This window comes from Phacochoerus africanus, chromosome 11 (assembly GCF_016906955.1).
Source record: "Phacochoerus africanus isolate WHEZ1 chromosome 11, ROS_Pafr_v1, whole genome shotgun sequence".
NCBI classification, from domain to species: Eukaryota; Metazoa; Chordata; class Mammalia; order Artiodactyla; family Suidae; genus Phacochoerus; species Phacochoerus africanus.
In genome coordinates this window covers 27,522,143-27,535,074 of record NC_062554.1, presented here as the reverse complement: position 1 = coordinate 27,535,074, position 12,932 = coordinate 27,522,143, and the positions used below count along the sequence as shown (strand labels likewise).

At 38.7% G+C, this 12,932-nt stretch overlaps 1 protein-coding gene across 2 annotated transcripts in view; it reads right to left on the bottom strand.

Moving 5' to 3' along the window:
• Nucleotides 1-5,062: 5,062 nt before the first annotated feature.
• CEP57 (centrosomal protein 57) overlaps nt 5,063-12,932 on the bottom strand; it is a 43,863-nt gene continuing 35,993 nt past the window's right edge. For both annotated transcript variants that reach the window (XM_047751835.1, XM_047751836.1), the window contains exons 9-11: nt 8,934-9,172; nt 8,202-8,346; nt 5,063-6,255 (exon numbers count right to left, since the gene is read on the bottom strand). In XM_047751835.1, the coding sequence (XP_047607791.1) occupies nt 6,022-6,255; nt 8,202-8,346; nt 8,934-9,172 (618 nt within the window). In that variant the 3' untranslated portion in view covers nt 5,063-6,021. The remainder of the gene's footprint in view (nt 6,256-8,201; nt 8,347-8,933; nt 9,173-12,932) is intronic.

Here is a 12,932-nt window from a genome sequence, read left to right as displayed (position 1 = left end):
CTTCCTTTTCCCTCCCTTTGCCTTAAAATTAATCGGATATCCATAACTGGACAAAAGTGCCTCTGCACAGCATACCAGGACACCTGAGATCGATTCATCCATCTGTGAATCTGAAATTGGGTGGATTAAACCTCAGAGAAGGCTAGGGAGCCAGGAGTTGTAGTGACAGTGGAGGTGGTGGCAGCAACAACCTCTACTGCAAAAGAGGTGGAAAGTGAAAGGGGTAAGTAGAAGTCTGCCCGGTTTGTGGGCTGCAGTTGGAAGGTCCCATTGTTCTTCAACAACATCCTGGGTTTCTAAGGGGAGAGCTCCATGACAGATCAGTAATGAGTAAAGAGATTGAATCAGTAATCAAAAAACTCCCAACACCGAAAACTTCAGTACCCAGATGGTTTCAGCGAATTCTACCAAACATTTAAAGAAGAATTAATGCAAACTTCTTCCAAACATTTCCAAAATACTGGGAAGGGAACAATTCCAAACTCACCTGCAAGGCCAGCATTACAGGAATACCAAAACCAGAAGAGGATACAAGAAAACTATAGACCAATATTATCGTTGAATATAGATAACAAAAATCTCAATCAAATATTAGCAAACCAAGTTCAAGAACATGGAAAAGAGTTACACACCTGGACCAAGTGGGATTGACCCCTGGGATGTAAGGATGTTTCAATAGGCAAATCTGGAAGTGTAGTACCTGATATTAATAAAACAAAAATTCCATGATTTTAACATGCAGAAAAAGCATTTGATAAAATACAACATGCTTTCATGATAACATATTTCAACATAATAAAGGCCATATACCAGAAACCCACCACTATCAATGGAGAAATCAGTTTTCCCTCTGTGGTTAGGAACAAGACAAGGATGCTTACTCTCACTACTTCATTCAGTATAGTACTGGCATTCCTAGCTAGAGGAATTAGGCAATACAAAGAAAAGCATCCAAAGAAGGAAAAAGTAAAATTTTTCTATTTTCATCAAAATCTGTTGGAACTAATAAAGTTTAAGTTGCAGGATATAGAATCGTAAGAAATCAGTTGTACACGTTTACACTAATGAAGCATCTGAAAACGAAACTATCCCACTCAAAATAGCATAAAAAACAACTGAATAAGTTTCAGAAAGTGAAAGATCTGTGTGATGAAAACTGCAAGACTTTGCTGAAAGAAATCAACACACAAATGGAAAGGCATTCTATGCTCATAGATTGGAAGAATTAATAGTTAAAATGTCTATAACACCCAAAGGTACCTACAGACAATGAAGTTCCCATCAGAATACCAAATGCATTCTTCACAGTCAGACACAGTAGAAATAATCTGAAAATTTTTGTGGAAACACAAACCCCCCACAAATAGTCAAAACAATCCTGAGAAAAAAACTGGAGGTATGCTTACAGATTTCAAACTCTACTATAAAGCAACAGTAATAAAAACAGTATGGTGCCAGTGCAAAAATAGATACCTTGACCAGTAAAATAGAATAGAAAGCCCATGGAGTTCATCGTGGCTTAGTGGTTAACGAATCCAACTAGGAACCATGAGATTTCAGGTTCAGTCCCTGGTCTTGCTCAGTGGGTTAAGGATCCGGTGTTGCCGTGAGCTGTGGTGTAGGTCGCAGCCTTGGCTTGGATCCCATGTTGCTGTGGCTCTGGTGTAGGCCGGCAGCTACAGCTTGGATTCGACCCCTAGCCTGGGAACCTCCATATGCCACGGGAGTGGCCCTAGAAAAGGCAGAAAGACAGGAGAAAAAAAAAAAAAAAAAGCAAGCAAGCCCAGGAGTTCTCATTGTGGTGCAGTGGAAACAATCTAACTAGGAACCATGAGGTTGGGGGTTCAATCCCTGGCCTCACTCAGTGGGTTAAGGATCCTGCATTGCCGTGAGTTGTGTAGGTCGCAGATGTGGCTCTGATTTAGCCCGTAGTCTGGGAACCTCCATATGCTGCGGGTGTGGCCCTAAAAAGCAAAAAAAAAAAAAAAAAAAAGAATAGAAATCCCAGAATTAAATCCCAGCAGTCAACTGTATTTGACAAGGGAGCCAAGAACACACAATGGGGAAAGGATAGTCTCTGTCAACAAATGTGCTGCTGGGAAAACTGTAGAAACACATCCAGAACAATGAGAATGGATGCCTAACATCATTCACAAAAACTAACTTCAAGTGGATCAAAGGCGTAAGATGCGATGCCATAAAACTTCTAGGAGAGCTCCTTGATATGGTTTTAGCAATGATTCTTTAAACATGATGCCAAGAGCACAAAAGCAGAACCCAAATGCAACTACATCAAACTCAAAAAAGTTTCTGCACAGCAAAAGAAAAATGAAAAGACCTACGGAGTGGGAGGAAGATTTTGCACACCATGTATTAAGGATTACCATCCGAAATAACAGAAACAAAAATAAAAATGAAAAATACGGAGGTCCCATCATGGTGCAGTGGTTAACGAGTCCGACTAGGAACCATGAGGTTGCGGGTTTGACCCCTGGCCTTGCTCGGTGGGTTGAGCATCCTGCATCGCCCTGAGCTGTGGTGTAGGTTGTAGACGTGGCTCAGATCTGGCGTTGCTGTGGTTCTGGCGTAGGCCGGCGGCTGCAGCTCTGATTAGACCCCTAGCCTGGGAATCTCCATATGCCATGGGAGTGGCCCTAAAAAAGGCAAAAAGACAAAAAAAAAAAAAAGCAAGCAAGCCCAGGAGTTCTCATTGTGGTGCAGTGGAAACAATCCAACTAGGAATCATGAGGTTGGGGGTTCAACCCCTGGCCTTGCTCAGTGGGTTAAGGATCCTGCATTGCCCTGACCTGTGGTGTAGGTTGTAGACACGGCTCAGATCCCGCGTTGCTGTGGCTCTGGCTTAGGCCAGTGGCTGCAGCTCCGATTCGACCCCTAGTGTGGGAACCTCCATATGCCTCGGGAGCGGCCCTAGAAAAGGCAAAAAAGAAAGATAAAAAATATACCCAAATAATCTAACTAAAAAATGGGCAGAACTAAGCGGATATTTTTCCAAAGAGGGCATCAAGATGACCAACACATATATGAAAACATGTTCAACATCACTAATCATTAGGGAAATTAAATTAAAAACTGCAACTAGATACCATTTCACGTCTGTTAGCATGTCTATCATCAAGAAGAGATAACAGGTGCTGGTAAGGATGTGGCGAAAAGGTAAATAAAGCAAAAAAAGGTAAACTGGTCGATACACAAGTTTGAACCATGCAGGTCCACTTAGATTTTTTTCAATACATACTTGCAGGACATCATCTGAGGTTGGCTGAATCTGTGGATGCAGAGATGCTGTTGTTCAAGGGTCAACTGTACATTGTTGGGAATATAAACTGGCCCAAATACTATGGAAAACAGTATGGAATTTCATCCAAAAAAACCCAGATCTAGGAGTTGCCGTCGTGGCTCAGTGGTTAACGAATCCGACTAGGAGAATCCAACTAGGAACCAAGAGGTTGCGAGTTTGATCCCTGGCCTTGCTCAGTGGGTTAAGGATCCGGCGTTGCCGTGAGCTGTGGGGTGGGTCGCAGACGCGGCTTGGATCCTGCGTTGCTGTGGCTCTGGTGTAGGCCGGTGGCTACAGCTTGGATTGGACCCCGAGCCTGGGAACCTCCATGTGCCATGGGAGCGGCCCTAGAAAAGGCAAAAAGACAAAAAAAACCCCCAAAAACAAAAACACAAAAACAGATCTACCATACAATCTAGCAATTCCACTTCCAGAGAAATATGCAAAGGAAATGAAAATAGAATTTCAAAGAGAGCATATGCATTCCTATGTTTACTATAGTATTATTCACAATAGCCAAGGAGATATGGAGACAACCTAAATAGATGAATGGATACAAAAATTGTGGTACATAAAACAGAGTAATTATTCAGCCACAAGAAAGGAAAATAGTCTGCCATTTGCAAGGACATGGGAGGACCCTGAGCACATTATGCTAAGTCAGAGAAAGACAAATACTGTATGATCTCATTTATACGTGGCATCTAAAGAAGTCAAACTCATAAAAAACAGTAAAATATTTAACTATCAGGAAATGGGGGCTGGAGAGTAAAGATTGATATGAAAGATACAAACACGCAACAAGTAGTAAGTCATAGAACTAATGCACCACATAATAGACGTGCTATAATTATATACTGTGATAAATATTGCTACAGTGGCAATCATTGTAAGTTGACATGTTTTATACTTGTCCATGCATTTTAGTTGTGTCGGCATACTTTTTCCTTTATGACCAGGGGTATAAAATTTGGAGCCCTGTGTAGCTAAAAGGAAGTTCCTGAGCTCCTGTCACTTATCTCTTGCCCTTTTATTCCCATCTGTAAACCTCAGCTTTTATGTGCCAGCACTACCCAACTAGTCACAAGTCTCCCATGTACAGTGCAGACTCCTGCCTTTGTTCATTCTTGCTGACTAAGAACTGTTCCTTGGAGTTATCCCTGTATACTATTCCTGAATTTAGGCCTCATTTCCTCCTCTGGGAAATTACTCATTTCATCATTCCCTTCTCTGCCATGCCCTGCCTTCCCATGCCACCACACACGGTGCTGGACTGCGTAATTCAAATGTCTACAGCGTATCTTTCTTCCAAGTAAAAAATTGTGCATGTGAGCACAAGTGTACATACAACTTTGAGATTCATAAATACCCCCAAAGCTAAGGACACTTAGTTAAGAACTTTGTAGACAATTCGGTAAGAGACCTAATAAGCTTAGTGCCCAGCCAGCCACTCTACAATTTACACTGGCTGTTTAGATAACATTGTAGAACTCCCATTGCAAACCCAGGAGAGGCATAAAAAGGAATCTGTTAAATATCTAGTAAACATATTCATTAGTACTCTTAAGAGTATCCTATCATACACCATGAGGTAATTTGGTCTTGTTGGGCCTAGTTTTTATGTAAGTATGAGAAAGGCCAAGTAAAATATGTATTAAGTACCATGTTATGTTTCTCATAATACATTAATGTCCTATTTAAGAATGCATTTTCTGAGATTACAACAAAGCCTTTATTAACAGGCTGTTAAGGAAAATTTCAGTGTTTCCTTCAAAAAGCTGCTTTATTGATTTCAGTGGTAGATTTATAAAAGTTAACATGTCTTGATCTATTCAAAATTACGATTTACATCATTAACAATGACAGCTGCATGGGTACAGTTAATATTGCACTCACACTGTACACCAATAAAAGTAAATATCCGAGGAATTCTTCCAAGTTTTAAGATTAAAAACCATAATGCCTTGAAGTGAATAGCATGATTACACAGGTATTATTTAAAAATACAAATGTTTACAATACCCCTATTCTTTTCATTCCAAAACCTCACTTATTTCATTAACAATCTGTTTAGCTTTAAAAATGCTCTTATTTTCAGTTAACTGACTTAAAATGAATGCTTTGCTTTAAAAAAAAAGGATTAACATCATTACAAGTGTATTTAATATTGATCAATGTCTGAAATTTCAAAAAGCGAAACAAAACCCTCTTAAATATGTATAAATATTTAAATATAGAAAACGTCCATCAATAGTCGAAGCAAGGTGTATTTTAATGGCTGTATTGAAAGGAGAAATGGGCGATTCATGCCAGAAGATTTAGAAATGAGACTTTTCAAAGACTGCCTATGGACAGTCTCATCTTTTGATAATTTAAACCTAATTTTACTTAGATATATAGAACTATTTAAAAAAAAAATCACGCCCACAAATAAAAAACTGGTAATTTGTTTACAAAGTGCAACATTTCAGTACAGCAAATTCATCTCAAAGAAACAGAGTATGGGTGCCTTCTCAGCCTTTAAAACTCCCCTGGTTTCCATTTAGATGGTTTAACATTTAATTATGATACGTAACACAAGAAGCCCGTGTAATAAAGCGTTGGCCCCTTAACACCTGCTATTAATTAATTCCAACAAAAGAGAGTATGAGACCTGGAAAGTAAACTGTCAGCATCTGATTGATGGGGTAAGATTATGTGAATAAAAAATGACCTGGTACCACTCAGTAATCCCAACACAAATTATTGCTTTGTAATGAATTCTGTATAGTTTGCATGTCCTTCAATAACTGAAGATTTTTCCTGCTTTTTTCTCCAGGTCTCGGTTTGGCAAAGTCCTTCTTATTTATGGTCCCAGTGGTTGCAGAAGAACGGCTGCTGCTATTTCCTTCTTCATCAAGAGTCTTTTTGGTGGTTCTTAACTCCCTCTTCTGCTTCTCTATCTTCTGTTTCTCCAGCTACAACAAATAACCAACATAGAGAAAAAAGGAAAAACTAAGGAAAAACATATCCTCCTGAAAACCGGTACTTTTAATGTATATCTTCTGGGTGTAGTTTATTTAAAAGCTTCAAACATCTATTGTACTAGTCAGTTAACACTCAAAGTGTTTAAAATATATAGTGACATAAAAACATGTACACAAGAGTAAACACATGAATTCTGATGCTGTATCAAGTTAGGGCAGAACAGGGCAAGTGAGAAGCAAGGGAGCTGGGGGGACGGTCTCATGGAGGAAGCAAAACATCTGATATAGGAAATGAAAAACAGGAAGGACTTTAATAAACGAGGGGAAAGGCATTCTAGAAACTAGTCTGAGCAGACAAAGAAGCATTTTCCAGATGGATAAAGGGATATAAAGGTAATGTATTAATACCATGCAAAGAATTTTTCTTCTGGCTGTGCCCACAGCACATGGAGGTTCCCGGGTGAGGGAATGAACCCGTGCCACAGCAGCAACCCAGGCCACTGCAGTGACAATGCCAGATCCTTAACCTGGCACACTTCTGAAAAGGATTTTTAATTTCATTATTTCACTATTTTCAAGAATAATTTCAAACAGGGAGCTTTATTTGTACTTTAGGGCCTGGAAGAATAAAGTTAAATTTAATGAACAGAAAAACAAATCAGGAATCGCTTGTATTAATTCATTTTCGGCTGTGCCTGTGGCTTAACTCCCTCTTCTGCTTAAGGGTTGAATTGGAGTTGAGCTACCAGCCAAGGCCACAGCCACAGCAACTCGGGATCTGAGGGTATGATCTACACCACACCTTGCAATAACGTTGGATCCTTATGAACCCACTGAGCAAGAGGCCAGGGATCGAACCTATATCCTCATGGATGCTAGTCAGGTTCTTAACCTGCCGAGTCACAACGGGAACTCCTATTTTTTTTAATATGTGAACTTTTGCAGTCATCAGTTCTACTGTCCTCTCCCTACACATGATATCCAACAGCAAGAAGTCCTCATACTTCTACTTCCAAGCTCACTTCAAATCTGTCTACTTCTCCCAACGGCAGTCACCAGTAACCTCTGATAAAGACAACAAGTGCAAATGGCCTCGTGATCTCTGAGCCTCGGTTGGTCTGTCTCCACCCGCCTCCGGGCAGTCACAGTAATCTCTTAAACGCTTCAATCATCACACTTCTCTCTAGATGAAAACCCTTAGTGTGACTTCCCACTGCACTTAGCAGATACTAAGTAAATGGCTGTTTTACTAATTTAATATAAATAGTAATATAACTGTAAGTACATATTTTTTTCACTTGTTTATATCCGATTTATTCCTTTAGAAATTACGAACTTCTCAGTTCTTTTAAAGAGACTCAGAGTTGGAGTTCCCATTGTGGCTCAGTGGTTAACGAATCCGAGTAGGTACCATGAAGTTGCAGGTTCGATCCCTGGCCTTGCTCAGTGGGTTAAGGATCTGGCATTGCCATGTGGTGTAGACTGCAGACGCGGCTCGGATCCCATGTTACTGTGGCTCTGATGTAGGCCAGCGGTTACAGCTCTGATTCGACCCCTAGCCTGGGACCTCCATATATCGTGGGAGCAGCCCAAGAAATGGCAAAAAGACCAAAAAAAAAAGAGAGACTCAGAGTCATTTAAGTTCATCACAGGTGAGTTTGTTCATATAAAATATTAAATACATTTAGTACTTGAAAGATGTATTTTAGATGATAAAATCTACTCTAAAAGATTAGAAGACAGTGCCTGCTTAATACCAGTTAATAATTAATGAACATAATTAATTCATGTCTACACTAAAGACCTACTTCCTATAGCTGTCTATCCATGATGTACTTACAGTGTCGTCAATTAATGTATTTGAAGAAAATTGTTTTCTGTTCTGTTTCATTCTTGTTTTTTAATCATTAGAAACAAGTAAAGGAAAATGGAATTACCTGGGCTTGATATTTTCGAACTTTAGTTATCTGATTGGCTTTTGCCTCCATCCTTCCCACTAATGCCTCCAGTTCGCACTCTAGGTTGTCTTTCAGTTCAACAGTTGGTGATTCTTGTATAAGTTTTGCAAGCTGCTGGTGGTCACTACATAAAAAACAGAAGGAGGGCTTAAGTTTCCTATGTTACCTGGTTGAGTCCACTACCTCTCTCACCATGGGACCACTGCTCTGTGCATTAAAAAAAAACAAACTCAATTTTTTAAAATAGAGCACAAATCTCCGTATTATTAGAGATAGTTTAAACGTCCAAAAAAGGTACTGGAGGCAAATGCAAAGAGTTCATAATTTCCGAGAGCTAATTATTTATATACGTGCCACTCCCACAAGAGCTTACACGTGTAGCAAAGGGCAGTCTAGATATCTCATTCTTCACTCACTTCCTAAATATCAGTCACGTTTAGGTAAATTCAATGTATGAGATGCTCCCAAACAAGAAAATAAAACTTAAATGTAAATCCTGGTCTTCAAAACATTTAATAGTAACAGAAAAACAAGACTTCATTTAGAACAGCTATTTTTGTTAAAGTCTCAGTAGCATGTCCAGCGGTTGATGCAAGGATTGTGTTCAACAAGTATTTCTTAAAGTACTGAAGTATGAAAGAATAAAGTCACCAAAAAGTTAAAATGTCTTAGAATTAAATGTAGTTAAAAATACAAGAAATTGAAACTCACAAGCTCATCTGCCCAAATTCATCTTGTAAAGTCTGTAAGACTTCTGAGAGTTCTTCATTAATGCTGCTGGAGGAGGGAGGCGTTGCTGACTTCTTGCTTTTCCCACCTCGTGAAGGCACTTGCTTTGCCAAAGGAACGTTGTTGATTACTCGATCATTGCACAAGACTTTACTGTGTTGCTTCATTAGATGCAAGACATGCTGAACATTGGCTACCACAGCATGGCTGGGGCTGGTGGACTGGAGAAAATGCAAACTAATTAACTGAAGCCACATCTTCTATAAATGTTCTCTTTTTACCCCCAACCTGGGTAAAAAGATCCTCTTCGCCCCTGCAAAAAAAGTCTATGATACAAACCTTTTATCTACAGTAAATCAATTAATCAAATCTTTGGAATATCTCCACTCTGCCTCTTACTCTCCACCTGACGGTCATTCACTTGGCTCACTGCCCATTTTTATTAGCTATGGAAGAACATGCCAGCTGTTACCCTGCTTCCAACCTCTTCAGTCTCTTAACTCCATAGTGCTATCAGTTATCCCCCTAAAATATTACTCTGATTGTGCTGTTCTCCTATTTGGAATCCTTGTGTTATGCTCGCTGACTCTAATGCCAACACTCCTCAGCACAGGGAACAAGGCCCTGTAGCACTGGGCTGCAACTTCTCCTTCGACTCATGTCCTGCTGCCTCCTAACAGCTCTCCGTTATTTGAATGAACTGTATCTGCAGACTCTATTTTTTTGTGTGCCTATTTTTATACCATTTTTAATGCCTGGTTCAAACATATGATTTGTAAAGACTTTCTTAAAACCTCCAGGTAATTAATTGGTTCACCCTCAGATCACCTATGACATTGCATCTATTTCACTTATTAAATAGTGTTTGTTATACACTTCCAGGTGGAGGGATTGTTACTATATTTATTTCTCTATCATCAAATAGTAGGAACCCCTAAGTTCAAGACTGTCACATAAAACAGGAAAACCCCATTAACCTTCTCAAAATTTTTGTTTTCGTTTTGAACATTAGTCTTGATGTGCCATTTCAACTTACAAACAGATGGCTGGGCCAACTTGGCTCCATAAACACCAGTTAGACAGACTGTTTAAAATGCAGATTCCTAAGCAGCACTCTGAACTGGATCAGTGTGGAGTCAAGGCTTATACATATTTAAATGTCTGCCAGTTGATTCTGATCAGGTTTGCAAACTACTCTGCTAAGCTAAACAGATGCTCTTTTTATCCTAGTTTTTGTTCCTAGGTAGCAAATTGAGTCCAGCAACATATATACAAAGAAGTATACACCACATGCAGGTGGGGGTTTTTCTAGGAATGCAACGTTAGTTCTGTATTTGTAAACCGATCAATGTATTCCAGCATATTAACAAGGTAAAAAAGAAACATCACATAACCATATCATTTGATGAAGAAAAGCATTTGAAAAAACCCAACGCCCATTAAGGGTATAAACTTTCAGCAAAGTAGGAGCAGAGATAAATTCCCTCAAGCTGACAAAAAGCATACACAAAGAACCAACCACTAATATACTTACTGGTGAAAGAATGAATGCTTTCCCCTCAAGACGGGAAAAAAGGCAAAGATGTCCGCTGCCATCGCTCTTTACTTATAACAAAATATAGGAAATCCCAGCCAGTGCAGTAAGTCAAGAAAGGAAATAAAAGGCACACAAAAATGAAGAAATAAAACTATCCCCCTTTACAGATGATATGCTTCTTTGCATACAAGAGCTTAAGTAATACAAAAAAAAAAAAAAATCCTAAGACTATTAATTTAGCAAAGTCACAGACTGTAAGATCAACATATAAAACTCAAATATACTAGCAATTATCATGTAGAAACTGAAATTAAAACACAACACAATTTATAATTGTTCAAAAAAACTTGAATATATACTTAATAAAATAGGTATGGGACTAATAATGATGAAAATTACAAACACTGATGAGAGAAATGAGAAATAAAAATAATTCAGATATACCATTCTCATGACTTGAAAGATTCAACATAATAAGGACATCAATTCTCCCAAATTGATCTATAGGTATAATAAAAGTTTCTGTAAAAATACCAATAAGGCTTTTTTTCCCCCCTACATTAAATTCACATGGGAAGGCAAAGGAACTAGAAGAACTAAAAGAATTTTGAAAAAGAAATGATCCCCTCCCTGATGTTAAGACTTACTATATAGAGCTACAGTAATCAAGACAGTATGGTACTGGCAAAGACAAACATATATATCAATGGAACAATGAAAAATAAACCTGGACCTAGTAAGTCTCACACGGTATACAAAAATTACTTTAGCAGTTACCTTGTGGTGCAGAGGGTTAAGGATCTGGCTTTGTCACTGATGCAGCTCAGGTTGCTGCTGTGGTGTGGGTTTGACCCCTGGGCCTAGAAACTTTCACATGCTGTGGGCACAGCAAAAAAAAAAAAAAAAATCAAGTGGATCATAAATTTAAATGTAAAATATAAAACTATGAACCATACATGAAAACATAAGCCTCTGTAGGATCTAAGTCTAGGCAGTAAAAGCATGATGCGTGTGCGTGCACACACACACACAAAACCAATGAAAAATCAATTAACTGGATTTCATCAAAATGACAAGCTTCTGTTTTGTCTGTTAAGAGCATGAAGGAAAAGGTGCAGACTGGGAGAATATATTTATAAACCACATATCTGACACAGGACTAATACCTAAAATACATACAACAGTACATTAAGAGGATTATATCCCATGATCAAGTGGGATTTATCCCAGGGATACAAGGATTCTTCAATATCCACAAACCAATCAATGCGTTATAGCACACTGAAGAATAAAAACCATACCCTCATCTCAACAGAGGCATAAAAAGCTTTTGAAAGCTTTTGATACAATTCAATACCCATTTATGATAAAAACTTCTCATAAAGTAGGCACAGATGGCATCTACCTCAACATAATAAAGGTCACATATCACAAACCCCCAACTAACATCATTTTCAATGGTGAAAAGGTGAAAGATTTTCCTCAAAGATCAGGAACAAGACAAGGATGTCCACTCTTGCCACTTTCATTCAACATAGTTTTGGAAGTCCTAGCCACAGCAATCAAAGGAAAAAAAAATCCAAATTGGAAAGGAAGAAGCAAAACTATCCCTATTTGCAGATGACATGATACTACACATAAAAAATCCTAAAGATGCTACCAGAAAACTGTTAAGAATTTGGTAAAGTTTCAGGATACAAAATTAATACACAGAAATCTACTGCATGTCTATATGCCAACAATGACAGATCAGTAAGAGAAATTAGGGAAATAATCCCATTTACCATTGCATCAAAAAGAATAAAATACCTAGAAATAAACCTACCTAAAGAGACAAAAGACCTGTACTCTGAAAACTATTGAGACACTGATGAGAGAAACCAAAGATGACAAAAACAGATGGAAAGCTATCATATCTCTTGGATTGGAAGAATCAATATTGTCCAAATGACAATACTACTTAAGGCAATCTACATATTCAACGCAATTGGTATCAAATTACCATTGGCATTTTTCAAAGAAATACAACAAATTAAAAAAAATCTGTATGGAAACACAAAAGATTCCAGAGAGACAAAGCAATCCTGAGGAAGAAGAATGAAGCTTGAGGAATAAGGCTCCATGACTTTAGACTATACTATAAACAGTGTATTACTGGCACAAAAGCAGGAACATAGATAAGAGAACTGGATAGAGAGCCCAGAAATAAACCCTCGCTCCTATGGTCAATGAACGTACAACAAAGAAGGCAAGAATATACAATGGGGAAGACAGTCTCTTCAATAAGTGGTGCTGGGGGAGTTGCCGTTGTGGCTCAGCAGGTTAAGAACCTGACTAGTCCACGAAGAGGCAGGTTTGATTCCCTGGCCTTGCTCAGTGGGTTAAGGATTCAGTGTTGCATGAGCTGTGGTATAGGTTGCAGACATGGCTTGGATCCCAAGTTG